General features: G+C 40.8%; 2 protein-coding genes across 3 annotated transcripts in view; one reads left to right on the top strand and one right to left on the bottom strand.

Annotated features, from left to right (window-relative positions):
* The first annotated feature begins 1,427 nt into the window (after nt 1-1,427).
* Nucleotides 1,428-8,871, top strand: SAYSD1 (SAYSVFN motif domain containing 1). Its single transcript, XM_020785093.3, has 2 exons — nt 1,428-1,687; nt 8,253-8,871. The coding sequence occupies exons 1-2, from the start codon at nt 1,541-1,543 to the stop codon at nt 8,577-8,579; spliced, it is 474 nt and encodes a 157-aa protein (XP_020640752.3). The 5' UTR covers nt 1,428-1,540; the 3' UTR covers nt 8,580-8,871.
* A 2,552-nt stretch (nt 8,872-11,423) lies between these two features.
* GLP1R (glucagon like peptide 1 receptor) overlaps nt 11,424-22,283 on the bottom strand; it is a 142,388-nt gene continuing 131,528 nt past the window's right edge. For both annotated transcript variants that reach the window (XM_078383033.1, XM_072991507.2), the window contains 2 exons: nt 22,039-22,080; nt 11,424-16,277 (listed from right to left, as the gene is read on the bottom strand). In XM_078383033.1, the coding sequence (XP_078239159.1) occupies nt 16,110-16,277; nt 22,039-22,080 (210 nt within the window). In that variant the 3' untranslated portion in view covers nt 11,424-16,109. The remainder of the gene's footprint in view (nt 16,278-22,038; nt 22,081-22,283) is intronic.

Consider the following 22,283-nt stretch of genomic DNA (forward strand, 5'->3'; position numbering starts at 1 on the left):
TACTTTGTGGGACTAAGATAATGTTACACATAGACTACAAATTAAACCTGTATGCATTTTTTCATGTTTCACTCAAGAAAAAGTGTTTTAAGAAGCTTCTGCAATCAGCGTGGGGAAGGACACAGACCCCTTTCTGCATAAACTGCTGGATAGCTCAGTGGGTTGGGAGTTTGATTCTCTGCTTTGCCTCCTTGACAGGAGCTGGACTCAATGATCCATAGGGCCCCTTCCAGCTCTGCAGGTCTAAGATGATGATCTCCTTTCTCTGTTGCACCAACCAAGTAAAGGCAAACCACCAAGTAAAAACAAATATGCATGTAAAATCTTGCCAGGCTGAATGTAAAAAAAACCCGCAAGAGACATAAGAACTGGTGAAATGGCAACATGGCAGAAATTAAATGTAGAACAAAGGGAGGAAAAATTCTCCTTCTGGCAAACTACACTTCTGTCCTACCACTCCTCTCTCATGTTTGTCTACGTGTTTCTCTTGCTCTCTGCAACAATGTCAACAACTGTAGAGGCTCAGTGTTTGTCTACAAAGTGTTTGAGAAGCCTCCAGAGCACAAAGACTAGGCAGTACGAGCTTCTCATTATAGGGACACTGTGTTTGGCTGTAGTGGTTCTTACAGCAGCATAAGCCTCTTTGCATGATGACAATATTTAGCTAGATGGCAAGAAGGCATTATAAAGCAGAGGAAGACCTTTCTCTTCTATCAAGGTTTCCCTGAGTGAATAGCTGCTGAACGGGGTTTTAAAAACGAATTACCCTACCTTACATTGCATGTGTTTTGAGGTTGCTAGGTGTTTTTTTTTGGGGGGGGGCTTTTCTGTTCACTCATCCTTTTGGCATTTTATACTCCTTGTTACTGACTTAAATACAGTACTGCCTTTCAATTGCTGTAGGCTGCCTTGGGTCTTTTTTTTTAATGAGAAAGGTGAGTTAAAAATATTTTAAGTAACTAAGTAAAGAGAGGGGCAGTGACTTCCTAGCCGTCACCTAGAAAGGGAGAAGTTTATGAACCACAGTATACAATTTTCCTGAAAATAAAATCTAAACAGAAAATAAGCCCTAGTATGATTTTTCAAGATGCTCATAATATAAGCCCTACACCAAAAATAAGCCCGAGTTAAGTGAAACCCCGCCCTCCACCATTGTGCAGCATTGTGCAGCAACCAGAATACAGATGATGACATGACTGTATTTGAATAAATGTAGATCCTTGTACATGAAAAGAAAAAAAAGACATCCCCTGAAAATAAGCCCTACTGTGTTTTTTGGAGCAAAAATTAATATAAGACTTTTGTCTTCTTTTCTGGAAAACACATAACAAGGGAAAGTCTAAAAGTGAAGGAGTCCTGCTTCTGCCTCCTCTGTCGCTGCTTTCCCACACCCTCCCCCTCGCCCGGCAGCTGCTCCGAGGTTATTCCCGCCCACCCCACCACTCCGAAGGGTAAGCAGAAGCACGACAGCGGGGGCTGGTTCTCGGCAGGCTGCTGTCGTGGCACCGCGGGAGGAGCCAGAGGGGGCTCGGAGGTCTCCATGGAGCGCAGGCTGGCCGAATACCGCGCTGCCCGCCGCGCCACTGGCAACGCCACTCCCTCGACAAAGTCTTCAGCCAAAGCGGCGGCCCCGGCAGCGGCCATGGCGGCGGCGGAGATGCCCGAGCAGCCCCCGCCTCGTCCCGAGGTCGGTTAATTTGGGCACGAAAGGGCCCCGTCCCGGTAGCCACATCCGGGAGCGGGAGCAGGGGAGGGGAGAGGGGCTGGCCCGCCGGGTCCCTTTCCCCTCAGACTTTAATGGGGCCGTGGCGGTGTTGTGGTTCCGGGTTTTAACGCTTCTCAGGACTGGCTAGAACCGTCTTGAGGGGAGTTCTGTCTCAGGAACAACTGATTCGTCGGGTAATGCAGACTCGCGGCCATGTTTATTTGGGGAAAGGGGCCCCTTCCACGCGTTGGCTCGCCTCCTCCTTCCTACACGAGTGGGGACGGGTGGCGGGTTTCGCCGACGTGGAAGGAGGCGGCTCTGCCATTGGCACGCGGCCCGTTGGGGACGAGAGACACCCCCCCCAGCCTGCCCCGTTAGCGGCGAGTGCGCCCGCAATAGTCGTCCGGCTAGCATGCAGACGACGATTCTGTCGTTCCTTAGCGCCTGTAAAGGAAAAGTAACTGGTTTTTCTGATCCACACCTAATGGAAGCAGGCAGGGCGAGAGCAAGAAAGGAGAAGCTGCTGCCCCACTGTAGACCGAATTAAAACTTCTCCACTTTACCCTCCTTCTTCATGCCTGTCGGGGAGTGCGGGGTTTGGGAGAGCACACACTTAGGAGAAGGCTTGATTTAGTTGGGTGCCAGGAGGCGCGCACTGGTTGTGCCACAAACATCCCATTGAAAACTGAGAGCACAGCTGGCGGTTCCTAACTTGCCCCATTGTTTTCAATGGGATTTAGTCGTATGCACGTTTCGCTGGAGCAGAGTTCTTGTCCGGAAGCATGACTTCTCTGACAGTATCCTGCTCACGGGCTGCCTTTGAATCGTCCTTGGGGTATTGGTATCCTCAAACTATTTGTACAGCAGATTTAGTTCTGATTTTCCCTTTGCTGCACAGAACCAGAATAGGACTTGCATGGCCTGTGTGGATGGAGGGTGTGGACGTTTTCAGGAAGAGGCCTTTAGAAAGGAGAGGAAAAAAAGGCCTGGGCTGAATGTTTTCCCCCTTGTTTATTCAAAACTATACTGTAATCTCCTTGACTTCAGTGGGGCACACTGCAAAGTAAATGCTGATATAGTTTTTGTGCAGTACAAGCTGAGGGGTGTTTTACCTGGCTATAGTCCACCTAAATACAGGTAGAATTGTTATAAATAAGTATACATAGGGTTGCACTTTTTTTAAGTGCTCAGCAAAGACATCAAATGGACACTTACTGTGCTTAGAGTGCAGTCAAGTTGTATTAGTATTACTGGAATTGCCTGTTTGACTATAGTACTTGCTGGCTGGTAGATATTGCTAGCTGGTAGATATTTAAATATTTTTAGATATCCTGCTCTTGTAGCTATGATCTTGTCTGATCTTGGAAGGTTTTTGCCAGAGAAAAACTGTACTAAGTAGATGTGCAGTGACCAGTGGTAGGCATGTAATAGGTGTTTGCATCAGGGTGGATAAAATTTATGATTTTTTAAAAAAAAGATTGATTCAGATTGACAATTTAAGTCACAATTTAAATAAAAATATTTTTATTTAAATTGTCAGCAAATCAAATTTTTAAAATGTAAAGCATGATTTAAATTGATTTCATTTGAGCAGTGACAAAGACTAGAGAAGATTTTTTAAAAAATAATTACGAGAACTGGAATAGATCAGTAGGTTGGAGCACTTCGATGCAGAGCCAGGAGCCAGCAGTTTGAATCTCCACTGTCAATTAGAGGAGCAGGCCCAGCTGAGATCATCTGGAATAATCTAGGTTAGGTGCCTGCAGCTCACACAGCCGTGGACAAGCTGCACAGTCCCCAACTGCCACCAGAAGGAGGGACTGAGAAATTGTTTCTGATTACAGTACTTTATATCTAGAAGATCCTGGGAGGGTAGCTATAAAGTCAGAATTGGCTTGACAGTTGAAGAAGCACTGGGAAAACTTGGGGAAACTGCAAATGCATGATGATGGTGTTTTGAAACCACAGTGCCTGGTAAAATCTGTATGAAGGAGCTGATTCTTTCACAAGATGTCACCTGGAAACATTTGCTGACTGAGAGGCCCTCAACATCTCATGAACTTCATCCCTTGGGAAATTTTTAATTTTTTTAAAATGGACACTAGAGGGCATCAGTTTTTTGTTTTTTAAAAAAATTTTCAAAATTTTGGGGGCAATGGGGGGCCATGGAAGTGGGTGTGGCCCCTCAGATTCTAGGGATGCACTTAGGTGGCCTCTGGAAATTGCCCACTGCTGCAACAAAAGTGTGACAAGATGCTATAGTATAGAGGTTGTGGGTTAAATAGTTTTTTATATACAATATCAGAAGAATACCATCAAGAAAAAGATTGCAATCTTGGTTAATGTTATTCTTTGCTATTCAGTTAAACACATCATGTGACAGTAGACTTAGAAGTCAACATGGGCTGAATAGAAATTGTATCTACTGCACACTGAGAAGATTCTGTCCTTAATGTTTTTTTTTCTTTAACTCTTAAGTTCTTTCCCAAGGCTGGGTCCCCTTACTAGGAAAGAAATCAAATTTGGAATACAAATGAAACAAACAAATGTACATGTATGTTTATGCATACACTACTATTGTCACAATCATAATTGGTAATAGTATTTATTTATTTATTAATTTTATTTATTTGACTGTTGTACCACCCATCTAGACAAATCTACTCCGGGCAGTTTACATTCCAAAAGAGGCAATAAAATAAAAATAATTAATAAAAATACTAAAACAAGCCAAAAACCAGAGGAAAAAATAAGTAGTGGCAGGAGGGAAGGCCTGCCTGAAGAGCCGGGTGTTCAGTTTACTCTTAAAAACTCCCAGTGAGGGAGCCAGGTGGATCTCAGAAGGGAGAATGTTCCAAAGGTGAGGGGCCACCGCCGAGAAGGCCCGGTTTCTAGTTTTTTTTCCTTTCCTCGCTTGGAGTTAAGCCCCTCAGCCGCCCAGTTTGGCTAGAACGTGTGACAAGGGTAAAACTCGGCGCTGTGACAGGTATCAAGGTCCTAAACCTTTATATGTAATCATTAGAACCTTGAAATTGATGCGGAATCTAATGGGTAACCAGTGTAAGGCAGCCAGAGTAGTTTTTTCACCAGGTGATAATCTGGCCACCGTGTTCTGGACCATTTGAAATTTCCGCATCAATCTCAAGGGAAGCCCCACGTAGAGTGCATTGCAGTAGTCATCTAATCTTGAGACTACGAGTGCGTGGACAAGTGTGGTGAATGCCCCAACATCAAGATAGGAACACAGCTGGGCAATCCACCAAAGATGTAAATGGGCGGTGTGGACCACAGACGTTACCTGGGATTACATGGCAAGCGCCGGGTCAAGATGGACCCCCAAGTGAGTCACTCCCCGAAAAGAGAGGGAGCTTCCCAAACTACTGATGACAGGGATGCCCATCCTCAAGACCTCCATCTTGTCTAGGTTCAGCCTCAGTCCATTCTCCTGCATCCATTGCAGAACAGCCCCCAGGCAGCACTCAAGGGACATAACAGTATCCACAGCTGATGGAAAAAAGGAGATGTAGAGCTGAATGTCATCAGCGTACTGATGACACCTCTGGATAATCCCACCCAGAGGCCTCATGTAGATATTAAACAGCATTGGATAGATGATTGAGCCTTGTGGGACCCCACAATTGAGCAGCTACAGGGCTGATACAATTCTCCCCAAGCTGGAATCTCTGAGAACGGTCCTCCAAGAAGGACCAAAGCCAGGCAAGAGCCAGACCACCAATCCCCAACTCGGAGAGCCTCTCCAGGAGGATACTGTGGTTGGCGGTATCAAAGGCGGCTGAGATGTCGATGAGAACCAACAAGGACATTTTGCCCGTCGGCTTCCCTCAATAGGCCATCTAGCAGGGTGACCAGTGCCGTTTCTGTACCATGGCGCTGCCTGAAGCCTGACTAAAACGGATCCAGGGCATTGGTTTCATTCAAAAGCGCCTGAAGCTGATCAGCCACCACCCTCTCTACTACCTTGCTAGGGAAACAAGCATTGGCAACAGGCCTATAATTTCCAGTTGTCCGCCACCAAGCTTGGTTTCTTCCTAATGGGCCTAATGAGCATCTCCTGGAGGCCCATTAATTATTGCAGTGACCCATTTGGTTGTCACAGGCCTGGCAAGGAAAGAGGTGGTGGCATGACAGCGATCATGCACTTTGTCCACCTTTACTGATGTACTACTAGTAGTAGTACTTTATAAATGCAGAATCTCATCCATTTTTCTATTGCCCAGTCATCTAGTCTGGACCCCCCCCCCCCCCGAAATGTCACTTTGCCCTAGAGTTTAGTATCCTAAATGTTAGTAGCCACCTAGCTATCATTCATGTTTCTTTTTTTAAAAAAGGAACATACTAAATAATATGCACTAATCCTAGTGCGAGTCCTTGTGTACTCCAGTATAATTGAAAGTTAGCCAAAGGTATGAGTTCCTTATGCTTCATTTTGCTGAGCATTTTGATTTATATTCCTACTATTTTCTTTAGCTTGGATGCTCTTATTAGCTCATTCTTATGTCACTACCGATGTAAACTAGGCTGCTTTTGCAGATGAACTGGTAAGAAGATGCCTGTAGATGCTTCAAAAAAGCTGGATTATGCGTGGAAGGGAGAGGGGTACACATTCCTGCTGCCCCTCCACTCTCAGCTTTAGCATGAAGGGAACAAAATTTGGAGTAGTTGAGGGGCATTCAACAAGAGCTGTCTGCTTATGTTGCATGCCTCCCAAGTACTCCAGATTTCTTCTACATTCTGGGATCAAGATGCCTCTAGTTTAAAAGCATTGTTACCTATTGACTTATTGCCCTCTGTTAGGGGCCAGGTATACATAAGTCTGCCAAGGCAGCTAGACCTTAAGGAATGCATGTCTTGGCTAGAACCCTGGGAGCCATTCTAGCACCCTATTCTGTGGAAATGTGTTGGCTTTGTATGATCTACTGTTCATTATCACTCTAGTTAATAAATCTTGCATCCTTTTTTCACAAGCACCTATGAATGTGCCATATTAGAGCTGTGACCTGACAGCCCAGTGAAGATGTCATGAAAAGCTTCATTTATTCTAATTGATTCATTTCTAAGCATCCTCACTATAGTGTTTGCCTAAAAGGGCTCTGAACAATATTTGTGTTTCCAGCTTGTAAGAAGCTTGTAATATCACAGAAATTAAAGACACATATAGAGCTATCTCGGCAAGTTTGGCAGTGAGGGAAAGCAGGTGCTGGTTTGCTTCCCACCATATGCTGATTTCTTTCCTTAGTTATTCCTGCTAAGATCTGTTGCATGCCCCTCCACACTAGTTTTACTCTTTCCCTCCTTTGGCGCTATGACTCATTGTTGTAATATATGCCATTCCTGTGCATCTTAAATGACTCGGCAGGTGGGCCTAGATCCACAGCCACCAGAGCTTCCTCACCCCAGTGTGTTACACAGTTACTCCATCCACAGTGATGTTGGGTGAGGGTGAAAAGTATTCTGATAATTTATTTGAATCCCATACTCTTTCCATTCTGTTGTCAGGTCATAGTGCCAGGGAGTGCACACAGTAGTTCAGATATACTGTGAGGCCAGAAGGTGGCATTGGGGTCTCAAGTTGTGTCCCCGGTATCATTTTATTGACATGTCATGAGAGCATACACAGTCAGTGCTAAGGAGAAAGAATAAGACTACATTCAAACTAAGAAGCACACAGATTAAGCATGAAATAGCAGGATTCAGTTGTGGCATGATGCGGTCAAGACTCGCAGAGTAGAGAAGACAGCTGGACAGACAGAATAAGAGGCTGATAGACTGACCCTTGCACAGATGGTGATGTCTAAGGACAAATGTGGAATATGTCTTCACAACTCAAAAAAGAACTTGCCACTAAGCTATTGAGACATTGCAAAAATAAAAAACCAAATGCAACAAATTCCTACACAAGGTAGTTTCTCATGCCACTTCTTCCTGATATAAAAGCAACATGACAAATGCCAATTTATTACAAAACAAAAAATCAGAACAAGACATACATTTTTTTAAAAAGCCTCCAAACATTTGGCAAGGTTAAATGGCAATACAATGCAGTCTGCTTTCCTCCTCTGCCTCAAGGACAATTATTGCACACTTAAACCTGACTGTGACCCATGCCTTCCCAGCCTTTTCTCTTTTTTGAGATACCCCAAGAGAAATCCAATAAACTCTGGCTGCTGCATATTTCATTGTTGGACAGACCAGTCAGTTAGAATGTTTTCCTTTAACCACATTCCTATTATTTGGAGTATCGGAGTAGACCTTTGGTCTAGATGGGCGGGGTATACATCTAATAAAATAAAATAAATATTTTTAAACATTTTTCCTAACTTTTCTGGAAAGGATAAAATATCAGTCTTTTCCCCACAAATGGTCTTTTACATACTTGTGGACTCTTTTTTTTTCATTATTTCCTTAGCATGTTGTTTTTTTCCCCTGGGTCTCAAAGAAAAAACGATTTTGCTTTTCGTCTCCTTTCACCAAATAGATCACATCAGTTGCATGATCAGTTACGTTTTTTAAAAATCTTATTTCCTAGGAATCTGTTCAAAGGACTGCAAGCCCCAAGGCTGAAACATCTGTGCCGTGGTGGACCAATTATTTTTTAATGAATGTGACTTTTCTCAAGTTTCTCCTCTGGCTGGTCTTATTGGGACTATTTGTGGAACTGGAGTTTGGTTTGGTTTATTTTGTCCTGTCTATGTTTTATTGGATCTATGTAGGAACTCGTGGCCCTGGAGAAAGACAGACTGGAGAAAAAAGTGCTTATTCTGTATTTAACCCAGGCTGTGAAGCTATTGAAGGAACCCTGACTGCAGAACAGTTTGAAAGAGAACTGCTGTATCAGCCCTTAGTGCTGATGTAACCAATGCCTGTACCAGCTGCTGTATAACAATACTGTACACATCTTAACCATGGTTGTGGATAGACTTATATTTTTCACCTGAACACAATGAAAGACTGTCAACAGTGACATTTTTCGTCAGAGAAAAAGATGTTTCAGTGTTCTAATTCAATTCTAGCTGTGGATCCTGATTCTAATATAAGACCCAAGGTCAAAAACAGGAAGGGTTTGATATATAAAGACTGGTATAGGCATCTGTATTAAGCTTTTCTTATTGATGATGCTGGGGTGAAATAAAATTTACTATGTATTATGTTAACAGTTTCTATTTGCATGAATGGTCAATTGCAGATATTTATTTCATTTAAATAACTTTTAAACCAAATCCTCCAAATATTGCATTGCTAGTCTGCCATGAGGACATTTAATATGAATACTGTAGACCAGTGGTCCCCAACCCTGGGCCTCCAGATGTTTTTGGACCACACCTCCCAGAAGCTTTCACCACCACCTCTGCTAGCCAGGATTTCTGGGAGTTGAAGACCTAGAACATCTGAAGGCCCAAGGTTGGGGACCACTGCTGTAGACCATAACATGGGGAAAAGCACAATAAGTAGCTATTTAACAATTAAGAATACAGAACAGAAAACCATGAAAAGGTTGTGTTTTCTCTAACTAGTAAAATACTTCATTGGAGAAAATACCTATTTCAGATTCACACTAAAACAATTTGTGATACCTAGACAGCTGAAGCAGAGGTTCCTAACAATTAAAAAGTTTATAGCCATCTGTGCATTTATACACAAACACTTTGGAAACAGGAAAAGTAAATATTAACAAAATTGGGTTTGTTCTTGCTGCAAATGTGTAATCTGTTTCAACAACAGACAGCTTCTGAGCTATTGGCAGGGATTTTTTAGTAGCAGCACGAGGAAGTGGTAATAATGTATTGTAGGGTGGCTTTTACAAAAACAATTGACTTTCAAAGGCTAAATCCAATTAAAGAACTCCAGCTAGAATAGATGCATAAATCAGTAGTAAATTGTTAAATCAGCATTTATGTAAGTTGCATTGATATCATTATTAGTAGTATCATTTATTTCATCAATTTATATACAGCCCTATAAGTGCAAAGCACTATTCTGGGCAGTTAGCAGGCTAAATGTGGTTTACGCAGTGGGTCTACTCTGGTTGGATTAACAGTTGGATTCAGACCAAAGTAATTAGTCTGTTTAATGCTACATGTTAAGTATAATAGCTATAATAATATTGCATGTTACAGTGAATATCTTTTTTTTTTTAAAACTGTCAGTGTCCCCTCACCCTCTAGTACCCATGGCTTTTCCGCCCTGCAGTTTACATCATACTGCAACCTTATCTAGCAGCATAAAAAATTGAACTATATTTTCTGGCCATGAGAATTCTGAAGTATTGAACATTAGCAGTTAGATGGTCTTATATTTCCTGACTCCAGTGTAAATTCCAGTTCCTTGTCATTGGGACCAGTTTACCAACAATCAAAACATGTCACTTCTGTATCTCTGAAGCATAGTTTCTTTAAAATGACATGGGATTTTTTTTTTCCTTTCGGTCCATTACATTGGTTTGGACAAAGTAAATGGTATACTGCTGGTGCACAGCCCTGATAGCTGAAACCTCAAATGACCTTTAAATATTGTTAGATTAGGTCACAGAAGAAAGTAACTACATGAGGCTGTCAATCAACCCCAGCCCTGCTCCCCAGGAGTGATAATACCAATATAAATATGAGAAACAACTCAAATATAAATCAGGTAGACAAATATATATCTGGGATGCTTAATTAATACCTACATAGACTGCAATATGGAAGTAAAGCAAATAAGTGAGATAGCATAATAAGGAACAACGAATCTAACCAGCAAAAGATAGGGGAGCTGCCATGATGGTTGCCAGCCTCAGCAACTGGGATGGCACTGAGGGAGAGAGAACTGGGACAAAATGTAGCAAAATGAAGTTGATTTGCTGGACCAATTTTTGCCCCACATGTCTTTTGTCTGCAAAAGCAAAACCTGTACTGTACATGGCATTTGACTGAAACTCAGAGACATTGTTAACAATGTTTTAGGTGGCAATGCTACAGAACAGGTAAATTCTAAGTCTAGTTCTATGTGGATTCTTTAACAAAATATGACTTTGTAGGACTAGAATGTTCATTTGTTGTGTACCAGGGATAATAAAGCAATTTATTTTTTTAAAAAATGTAATCACTGATTCTGCCTAAATGGAATTCATTATTACCGTATTTTCCGCTCTGTTATAGAGTGGAAAATACAGTAATAATGAATTCCATTTAGGCATCTGACGATAAGACGCACCTAATAAAAAAAATAAAAATCAAAAAAAATAAAACTCCACCTCAGCCAGCTCATCATCCAGAAGTGCTCCCTGCCCCGGAAGGGGAGGAGAAGGGCAGGGTGATGGCAATGGCAGTTGTGGGAAGCCAAAGAAGATCGCTGGGTAGGTTGGGAGGGTTAAAAAAAAAGACTTGCAGTGGGGGGGCATAAGGAGTGAAAACTGCAGTACCAGTACTTGTTTTCTTTAAAATAAATTAGAATAAAAATAAATAAATCTCCGCCCCAGCCAGGAAGCACTCCCTGCCCGGAAAGGGGAGGAGAAGGGTGGTGTGGTGGCAGTGGGAAGCCAGTAGTCGCTCCATAAGACGCACATGCTTCCCCCCCCCCAGTTTTTTTGGGGGGGGAAAGTGTGTCTTATGGAGCAAAAAATACGGTAAGAAGTATGTCAAAACTGATATAAGTAAGTGTACTAGAAAGATCTTATAAGCCTTATGGTAGCAAAATAATTATTAATTGAAAGGACACATAGTATTAATCGCAAATATTTATATGGCAATATACGAGTTTTACAGCAAAATAAACAAGGACATATCCAAACATAAACAAATAGTTCATTTTTGTGACATTCTTTTAAAACTATGTACATGCAATATTAAAAATAAATATTTAATTTAAAAATGCATCAAAGCAGTAAGGATGGATAGAAAGAAGGCATTCATTTACTTGTACTTTTAGTGCATTTGCAGTAAAGTAAGCACTTAATATTGTACTACTAGTGAACAGAATTAACAGGACTTGTGTGCATAACTGTGGAGTGCAACTTTTACCTGCATACACTTTGAAGTCAAATCACAGTAAGTGAGTGGATTGCTGTTGCTTTGAGCTGCTCAGTCCATCTGTGAGCTCATATGAACAAAAGTAATAAAGCATGCTACAGATTCTCAAGCTAAAATAGCTTTTAGTTGGGTTAATAAACATTTCCCCTCTTTTCTATCTATAAGTGCTAATATCTTTTGATGCATAAAACAGTCTATTGATAATGAGAAGATGTTTTTTATTTCCCCATGCTGCTTTCATCACCTCACAGTAGAAGATGAAGAGAAACTTGACTGTTTTTTCTGCAGCTTCTATTATCATCTCTAGAAATTAATTAAGCTGATTGGAAAAGAGGCATCCACTGTAGTGGTATTGAGCCACTTTACTGCGGACCCATCAAGCAAATGAAATCACGTAGCTGAAAGAAATAACCAGACACAGAAATACATTTCCTTAGCAAGGTCAGTCAACTATATGTGGACAGTTGAAATGCCTTACCAGTTCAGAGGTTTGATGGGCTCTGCCCTAGGCAAGAGTTTCCACACTGTAGTAGTACAAGAAATAAATAAATGAACATTCATTTATTTCATGAACAAAGGAGTTGTTTTAAGTTTTAGAAGCAACAAATGCAAAGTAGTCTTTATCCAAGAATTTTGATGAAAATGAATATGTTCATGTTATTTTAAAAAGGACGAATATTTTGAGATGAAATATTAACTGCCTAGTAAAACATTTATTGCACTTCACTAAAATGTCTGGTATCGTTTTCTACTGCACACAGAGTTTTTGGTGATCTGTGAATAGTTATGAACTCAGTAGGGCAGATCCATATATTTCACATATGAGTGGAAGAAGCATTCTTTGTGAAACCAGACACACCAAGGAAGCCATACAGTCTCACTGACACGCTCCTCTGACTTGTTATCTTTCTGCACTGCTTCTTTAAGCAGTTCATTCCTTGCCTAGTTCAGATATTAGCCTAGAACTGAGTTTATGGGTAGTGGATTAAAAAAGTAGAGCACTGGGAAGGAAGGGAGGGAAGAGGCTGTTCTGTTTTCCTCAGCCAAGCACTGTTTACAAAGAAGGTGTCAGATAAACTCTAGAGTTTAAGATCCACCACTGGTGGCTCAATGCTATGCAGTCTTGCTTAGAAATAAATCACACTGGCCATTATCCTGTTGCAATTCCACTGTGTAGAAAGTTCCACAATAGTTTTCCACTTGGCAGAAGCTCAGTAGGATGCTATCAGTATTTAATGTGGCTTACTTCTCAACAGGGCTGCAGCTGTAAAATATTCTTGCCTTATCTAGAAATTGAAGTCAGATCCTAGTGAGCTTAGTTTACTGACTTGGATGCCACATGCCTGGTTCTTTATTATTGCAGAACTGGTCTGAATATGACATGTTTGGTGCCACATAAACATACACACTGCACATTCTTGCTTCTGGTTGGTATAAGAAACACATTCCTATGGCTATATGGACATGGGCTGGTCATCACTGTTCTCTGAAATTTCTTCCTGCTCTATTTTCAAAACAATCTGTGACCTCATAAAATGAAAAAATAAGCATTCAGTGACAGCAGTAATGTCTTTCTATAAATAAGCATCTTTTGTTTCCCACAATGAGCACTATATATGCAAAATATAATGTGTGGAAAACATGCAACTGTAATATTTAAATTCAAACAATGGGCACTGGAGATATGCTATAAAATGCTCCGCCCACAATTTTATTGTTTCAGGCTGTAATTCTATCTCCATTTACTTGGATTGTAAACCTTACTGAACTCGGTCTGGTCTGAATAGATATGTACCACATTGCACTGTAAATCTGAGGCAGTCACAAATTGCAGTGTCTGATGTTTAAGGCTTATGTCATAATAGTACTTACTAATTGTACCCCTAAAGATAAAGAGAGAAGGTCCAGGTTTTACATTTGGTATTCCATCAAACCACCTATGCCCAGTTCAGATTCCCCCAAATCATACTGGAAAGTCTCCCAGTGGGTTTGTTAGCCCTAGTGTTTAAAGGGTTCTCCTATGTTCTAAATCAGACTAGACATGGACAATAGCTTCCTATGCTTGTGCACCTTGATAATGTATCAAACTGAATTTCATATCTGCTGCCAAATTCCCCTTTGACAGCAATTAAGTACCTAACCTATTTTCCATCCCTCTTCAGATAGTTCAGCTTCATGTTTTGACAGCAATTTGCAACATGTTCCTCAAATAAGCACCAAATTTCTCATTTATGAGATTTTGGGATATCAATTCCACTATATGTTACTGTACATTCTGTGGGAGACTGGCACCTTAACATGGATTAACAGATGAGGTTATATGGAATTTTTTAATACATTTCCACTGAGTAGTCTATTTAATTGCTAGGATTCTTCAAGCTTATTGTCAACTAGAATTCAAGTTGACTGTCATTAAACAATGAGCTAATCAGAGTGCTGAAAGTACATCTTCTGGATCAAGTCAATCATAATGTTTGCTTCCAGTATTAAGAGCTTTATCACTATGAGATGGGAAGAGGAGAGGGGAAAAAAAGCTATGCATAGGTAGTGTATTTTAACTATAACTAAGTCCAAGACTCCGGTGCATAAAGAATTGTGATGCCACATCATTAACGTCTATATATGTGTGTCTTGATAGATGTAAATTCAATAACAAGTATTATTTACTCCATGCTTCTACATCTGTGCCTTTGTATGCTTAGGGAGCAATGGATGACACATTGTGTGTGTGTTTTGTGCTATCAAGTCAGAACCAGCTTACAGGACTTTCAAGGTTAGTGAGATATTTAAGGAGTGGCTTTACCAGTTCCGCTCCCTCAGTCAGTTTCCATGGTTAAGAGGGGATACGAACCCTCTTCTCCAGAGTCTTAGTCCTTTATTTACTACACCACACTGGGAATCGGATAACACATTAACCACTGTCAAATACTTATAACACTAAGTTGCTAAATGGTTTGGTTCACAGTAGCATATACATAGTTTTTGAAGCAGTAAAGTGCTATGTAACAAACACTTCTGAAGAAGCAGAGACTCTTTTAAAGTGTGTCTTTACAATAAAATTCTTAACAATAGCATAACATACATTTGTCATCTGAATAAGAGTCAGCTCTACGTAGATTAATTTTCTTCATACAATAAATTTCTCTTAACAAGTTTGAAAGCATGCACCAAAAGGCAACAAATGTTTCCAGCATTTGTACATTCCAGCCTGTGGGCACAGCTGCTGTAATTTAATTAACAGAAGAACAGTTTCAGGCCCTTCCAGATAATTTTTTTTAAAAGGATGTATTCTTAACCTTTTAGTAGTATTAGGTAGGATCCAGAAATAATACCGTAATATCTCTACACAACAGATAATGGGACTGGAAAATACTGCTATGCTGCATAGAGATGGTTTATCCAACAGATTTACCATATGTATTTAATGATGAATAGAGCCACTCCAAAACTGCAGAGAAGAAATATACAATATGCACCATTTTTATTTCATTTCCATTTTTAAAGATGGGGGGGGGGACATGTTACTGGATAAGGATATGGATCTGTCATTTACTAGTTTGTCTTTATAACTCTTAAAACTCCCTCATATGTCATGCATGTTCTTCCATTTCATGGGGGCACATCTCTCAACAAAAGAAATGCAAGTTTTAAAGCTATTTTAAAACAATATACCAAAATAGGGAGAGGAGAAGAATCACTCATGATTACACATACACTGGTCATTATTTGCTTATGATAGCCCATCTGATATTTGAACTGCAAGGAGCATGCAATCTCTATTAAAAATATGCTTTCTCAGTGTGTGTGCTATAGCTTGAGTGGAAAGAACTTGCATTTTCTTAAAACCCACAAGCTAACTGAAGAACGTCTTGGAGCTCTGGAATAACTGAGTTAACTATTTGTTCAATAAAGCTACCACATGGAAAGGCCCTAAAATGCATTTACAGATTATAAATGCTCCTTGCTAACCATGAGAGAAGTTGACTTTACCTCTCCCAATGGAAGAGCTTTTTTTTAAAAAAAAAAATCTGTTAATCAGCTGTAATTTAATCACCTTTTCCACCCACACTAAAAAGTTATTAACCTCATACTGTTTGAATGCATCCATACAGTGTTTAGTCTCTGGATACCTGGAGGCCCTTGATATTAATTGTGAAAAGAGTCTTTAACCTTGCTTTGGAGATTTTCTACTTCAAAATGCATTGATTATATTAGCAGTCTGCTTTACTTTAAAAGACTGTCCAGCTGCCTGCAGCAATAAACAGCAGAAGCCTAGGTTATCCAAAGGCCTCTTACAATCATTCTAGGTGGGCATTCAGTTGTACTGTCTAGTTCAGGACAGATGGTCTGGCTCTTTTGCACTGAGCTCTGCAGAAACTTTAGCTGAATGTAGCTTGACAAGTGGCCGCATAGACGGTGCTCCCAACCGTACCTCCACTGCTTATGCTGTTGGCTGGATACTTCAGCGACTTCATACTGCTGTCTCTCTGGACATAGAAGTGTTCTAGTCTCCAGCGTTCCCAGCTTTTCTGAAATTCCGTCCGAACCTTCCACAAGGAAACAAAAGGCGAAGCAGAGGAATAATCAAGATTTGAGTTCTTCTATTACAGTACTAATAAAAGGTACAATGTGTTATAATTAAGAAATGCTGCCAAAGGTCTAAGGTCACCATTTTTTATTGCTTCACAGTATTTCTACAATTATTTAATTACCTCTTCATAGGGTTCTTTGATTACTGAAAGAATAGCAGCAGTTTCTCCAATTTCTATTACTATGCAAGTATGACAAGAGAAGGAAACATAATACATTAACTGAACTTGCTATAAGCAATGCTGTGTTGCATCTTAAATTGGACTGAAACATAATTTAATCATGCCTGAAGTTTTTTCTTCACACCTTGAAAAGCAACTTGGTTGTGACAATATTCCCACTGTCAGTGCAAGGAGTATATCTCTCTATATAAGTACACCTGAAGAGTATGGTTTTTAATATGTCATTTCAGTAGTTTTAAAGCAATAAACCTTCTGCCTTCCAGAAATTTTAGACTCCACCCTCCCTCAAGTGTTGACCTGCAGCCATGCTGGCCAGGGCTTCTGGGAGTTGTCCAAAATATCTGGAAGACAACAAGTTGGGGAAGTTAGTTTTGAAGGTTTCATTGCAAATGCAATCCTATGTGGATGCAGTTAGGATTAAGTTCACTGAAGCTGCTGGAATTTGAATTTGAGTAAACTTGGGCAAGACAGGCTGCAAGGCATAATTTGGCTACTATTTCTATTAACAAGTTTAAAAAATTCTCTACGCCAATAAAAAATTACAGAAATTACATTAGGAAAATGGAAATTCTGATATACACAGAATCAAAGTATTAGTTTATCTTCCTCAGTATTGTCCATACTAGACATGATTCAAGTTTTACATGGATCTCAAGTTGAGATTCCAAGCACTGAACCCAAGAATTTCTCAGCTTCCATACACATCCCTATCTAATGTGGGTATCCTGAACAATGCACAATAATGTGCAAAAGAACTATTTCAAGATGCTGTGTTTATGAATGACAGTTTAAAAATACGTGCAGCCTTGCTCTTACTCTTTTTCTCTGAAGAAACAGTATATAGAAGAGAACAACTATTATTTGAAATGGAATGGTAATGGTTTTTAACACTACAGTATATGAAACTTAGCTGTGCTAGTTATTGAGGTATAAGATACAACTCACAAAAAATCTATTAAATCTGATAAGAATAAAAGGTCAAATGTATTTCTACACTGTCTGCATCAGAAGCTTTTAAAATTCAGCATACTGCATTTCAATTCATTATAGGTTTCAAAACAAGATTTATACTGTTCCTCCAGTACATGACCATACTTCACGAAAACACGATTACTTTTCCATCTGTCAAATAATAATTTATGCCACAGGTTCTTAATCTTTGGTCCACAGACACCTGCCCCCCCCCCCAATGTCCTTACAGGGGGTCCGCAAAGGAAGGAAGGAAGGAAACGTAGAGCAGAATTTTAATTTCCCTTGCTTTTTTGTGTAAAACTTGGCTTTTCTAACGTACTGCCTCCATTAAAAACAAAGTAAAAACCTGAAAAGCAGGAGAGGTGAGGACAGGCGGGGCTTGCTAAACCTATGGCCACAGGTTACTAGTCTGTAATCAATTCATGGTGTTACTTTGCCTCCCAAGGGGAAAAAGGCAGATAGAAAGGCTACAGGGAGGTTAGAAAAAGACAGGTCAGGATTTCTCATATTTCCTCTTCTTCTTTCTTCTTCTTTTTTCCTCTTCAAATTCAGTAGAAGCCTGCCATCATCCTGTTTCAGAGTAAGCCTAAATTACAGGTTTAATAAAGATTTTTAATTAATTTAAAGGTTTAATTTAGAAGGTTTAGAACAGAACTAACTCTTTAAAGAAAAATGTTTGTTTAGTTCTCAGTTTATGTTTTTGCAGCATGTGGAAGTAATTTAGTATCAAACTACACCTGTTTAGATTTCATAACTGTCTCTCTTTAGATATTGGCATGTATCCCCTGTTACACATTTTGGATTTCAATTATAAAAAAGATAATTGCAGCTATACAACATGTACACCACACTTTGATCCATCATGCTAACAGCAAAATTAAATGCAGGAGCACAAAAGCCACTTATCCCATCAACTAAAATTAGCTTTCTGCATGAAAACAGAGGACGCTTAACAAGGCTATGTTAATTCCAGCTTGAAAATGGCTTAATAGTCCAAACATATAAACCAACTAATTTACTCTAGTGCAACAGCTACACATTGTTGTTAAGAAGAAAAACTTATTGTAGGATTTCTTCAGGATCTGTGCTATTCACCAGCTACTGTGACAACATTCTGTTCTACTGCAAGTTCCAGTATTTAGAGGGATGTGGAAGATAGAAAAGAACAGATTTCCCCCCTCTTCCAGTCAGATGCTTTCTTATGTTTAGTGTGATGGTTAGAGTATTGGATGGGGACCAGACATCTAGGTTCAAGCTTCTACTGAGGCATAACATTTGCTGGGTGATCCCAGGACCGTCACTCTCTTTAGTCTGGTATACCTCACAAGGTTGTTGCGATGGTAAAGAGGGAAGGAGGAGAATCTTCTACGCTACTTTTAGGTCACTGGTGGAAATAATAATAATGTGGATAATTATTATTAGATGCACATTCAGTATAGAATTTAAATTCTGTGCTCTGTTACATGTTATTGACCTTTTACTTTTAGCTTCAGAGTTTTCTCAAGTTAAGATACAATGACAAAGCAGGCTACAATCTATGACAATTTGTACTATACTTCAAGTTCCCAATACATGGTTTGTTAGAATAACATTTAATTAATCATTATTCTTTAATTTGAAATCTGTGTCCAGGCACACATACAGCTGATCTGTGATCTTCTGTAAAATCACACACCCCCAAAAGCAAAATGGCATGTAGAGAAGAGAAGTGACAGTCACATTACGTAGTCTCAGGGATATATAGCGGGACATGGAAGGAGCCTCCTGAAAGACTATGAGAACTACGAACATGTGTGGGCATCTCCTGGACAGTGACAGAAACTTTCAGCTGATTCTGCCACTGAACATCACTGGGTTGTTTCTGACACTAATGAAGGAGGAGGAGGGAGGTATGTAGTTAATAAAATAGTCAGATGGTCTTTCTTCATCCAGCAGTGTTACAGTCACCTATTCTTACATGCCCTCTTCCAAAAGAAGGAGTTTATTTCTCCCCTCATTGGTATCCACAGTTCAACACAAGTAACAACACATATATGCTCCTGGTGTCATACATCAGGGAGAGATTGGATTCTGTTACTATAATTGGAAACTATGCTCTGTCTAAGAACTCCAAATTAGTATTAACATTATTCCTGAACCTACTGCTGAAATCTACAGGGAAATGGGTTTGAGATGAATTTATCCTCAAAACCAAGGCTATCTCATGGTCAAATCAGGAGCACCTATTCCCTTTATGCCACAGTAATAATAATAAATACTTCTTATTTATTTCTAATAAATTAAAAACAACAACCTTAGAACTGCAGATCTGGAAGGGAATCTATGGAGTCCAGCTCTTGTTAAGGAAACACTGGGCAATCAAGCTTCCACTTGCCTATTTATGTTCAAGATGTGCAACTCAAAAAAATCTGCCATAACGTGTTGTGAAAAAGTCAACATAATAGCCAGATCAATTTAACTTAATAGCCAGATCAATTTAATTTTTTTAACTCTGCTGGGAGGGGTCATCAGGGGGTGTGGAGCCCGGTGTCATCAGTACGCTGATGATACTCAGCTCTACATCTCCTTTCCACCTACCGCAGGAGATGCCGTTCTGTCCCTTCAGCGCTGCCTGGGGACCGTACTGCAATGGATGCAGGAGAACAGGCTGAGGCTGAACCCGGACAAGACGGAGGTACTAAGGGTGGGTGCCCCCACAGTCGGGAGCTTGGGAAACTCCCTCTCCTTTGGGGGGTGACCCTTCCTGCTAACGATGGGGTCCGCAGCTTGGGGATCCATCTTGACCCGGCGCTCACTATGGAATCCCAGGTGGCGTTGGTGGTCCGAACCGCCTTCTACCATCTCAGGCAGGTAGCCCAGCTGCGGGCCTATCTCGATGTTGGGGCGCTCACCACTTTGGTGCATGCACTCGTAATCTCAAGATTAGACCACTGTAATGCGCTCTACGTGGGGCTGCCTTTGAGGCTGCTGTGGAAACTTCAGGTGGTGCAGAATGCGGCGGCCAGATTTATTAGTGGGGTGAAAAAATACCAACACATTTCACCCACTCTGGCCGCATTGCACTGGCTGCCCATCTGATTCCGCATCGACTTCAAAGTGTTGATGCTCACGTATAAAGCCCTAAATGGTTTAGGGCCTCGATACTTGGCGGAACGCCTTCTCCCACCAAGATCTACCCGTGTCACTCGCGCGAGCCAGGAGGTGAGGCTGAGGAGCCTAATGCCGAGGGAGGGCCGGAAGGAAAAGACAAGAAATCGGGCCTTCTTGGCGGTGGCTCCTCACCTCTGGAACAACTTCGCGCGCCCCCCTCACTGGGTATTTTCAAAAATCAACTAAAAACATTGATGTTTCGGCAGGCCTTCCCCCCTAGTTAATTCCTGATTCCCCTTTTCTTTCCTAGTGTCTAACCCAATTGTTGAAAGTTTTCTTTTATGTAAAACTGCTTTTATTCATTGTTGTACCCCTTGTTGTAAGCCGCCTAGAGTGGTCTTAATCGACTAGATAGGCGGGATATAAATAGAATAAATAAATAAATAAATAACACCCAGTTCATTTTTAATAATGAAGGTCCTACACTGTATTCTGTTACCATTAGAAAGATACATACATAGGCATCCTTCAGTCTAGAGAGACTATGGTAACATGCTCTGAATCGAGGAGTGTCCTCTCCAGAGCATGAAGCCCGGGTAAATATGGAGGATAAGCTGTTACCCAAGCAGCAGATCCCCCCTCTCCACATTGCTGAAATGGTCCAATGGAAAGGCAAGAGCCAATACGACTGGTTCCAGCAACGTCGCAGGAGTTGGCAGAACGACACGAGCTGCCTTCAGGACTCCAGCTCCGGATTTTGCCTCTAGGTTAACTCCTGAAGCCTTTTACATGAGTGGATATAGCCACAAGGCAGTGAAGGTTTGAAATCAGAGTTTTCCTTCTCCTAGATTGGCTGCCTTCCATGGCTGACGAGCCCCACCTACCCTGCCTGCTCTTTAATAGTGCGAAAGTATGATCTGACCCTTAAAACTTTCCTGCCTCCCAGGCTTATGCAAATCTAATTGGCTTTCCTATTTACCATATTAAGCCCAGAGATAGAATTTGAGAATTTCGCACGCCATTAGGAGCGCGGTCCTGGGACACACTCAGCAAAATATCCATTCAAACATACCTGGCCTTCACCCTCAGCCCAGCTTCCCAGGGAAAAGGGTTCTGGGTCCTGGGACACACTCTTTTAAAGCAGAAAGTCCCACCCCCTAGGCCCCACCCCCAGGCCATGTGGTGAGGAGACAAAAAGAAAGCCCAGAAAAAAAACCTCAGCAAAACATCCATTCAAACATACCTGACCTTCACCCTCAGCCCAGCTTCCCAGGGAAAGATACTGAGTAGGCATTTGATATGGGGCCTTTATGTGGTGGCACCTAAATCATACAGTAATCTCCCTAGGGGCATACCACACCATAAATTCCTTTTTTCCATTGTTTTTGCAGTGCTTTTTGCATTTTGGACATAGATTGCTGGATCATTTAAAATGAACTCATTATTATGTTATTTATTAAATCATGTCTCGTACCTCACTGTTGTTGAAACAGTAGAGAATTGAAACCAGAAGTCCCTAAAAAGACACAAGCAAAATTAGCTGTTAGAAAATCCACACTCTCATTGACATTAAACTTCATAAGCCATACTAGCTAGGAAATCAGACTATATTTAATAGCATTTCTATACAGTATACGAATGACTCGAATAATGAAGGGTGTCATTTTTCTCCTCTGAATAAAGCCTTGCTGGCTCATGACCAGATTTCAGTTTAATTTA

The sequence above is a fragment of the Pogona vitticeps genome, chromosome 1 (genome assembly GCF_051106095.1).
Source record: "Pogona vitticeps strain Pit_001003342236 chromosome 1, PviZW2.1, whole genome shotgun sequence".
Classification (NCBI taxonomy): Eukaryota; Metazoa; Chordata; class Lepidosauria; order Squamata; family Agamidae; genus Pogona; species Pogona vitticeps.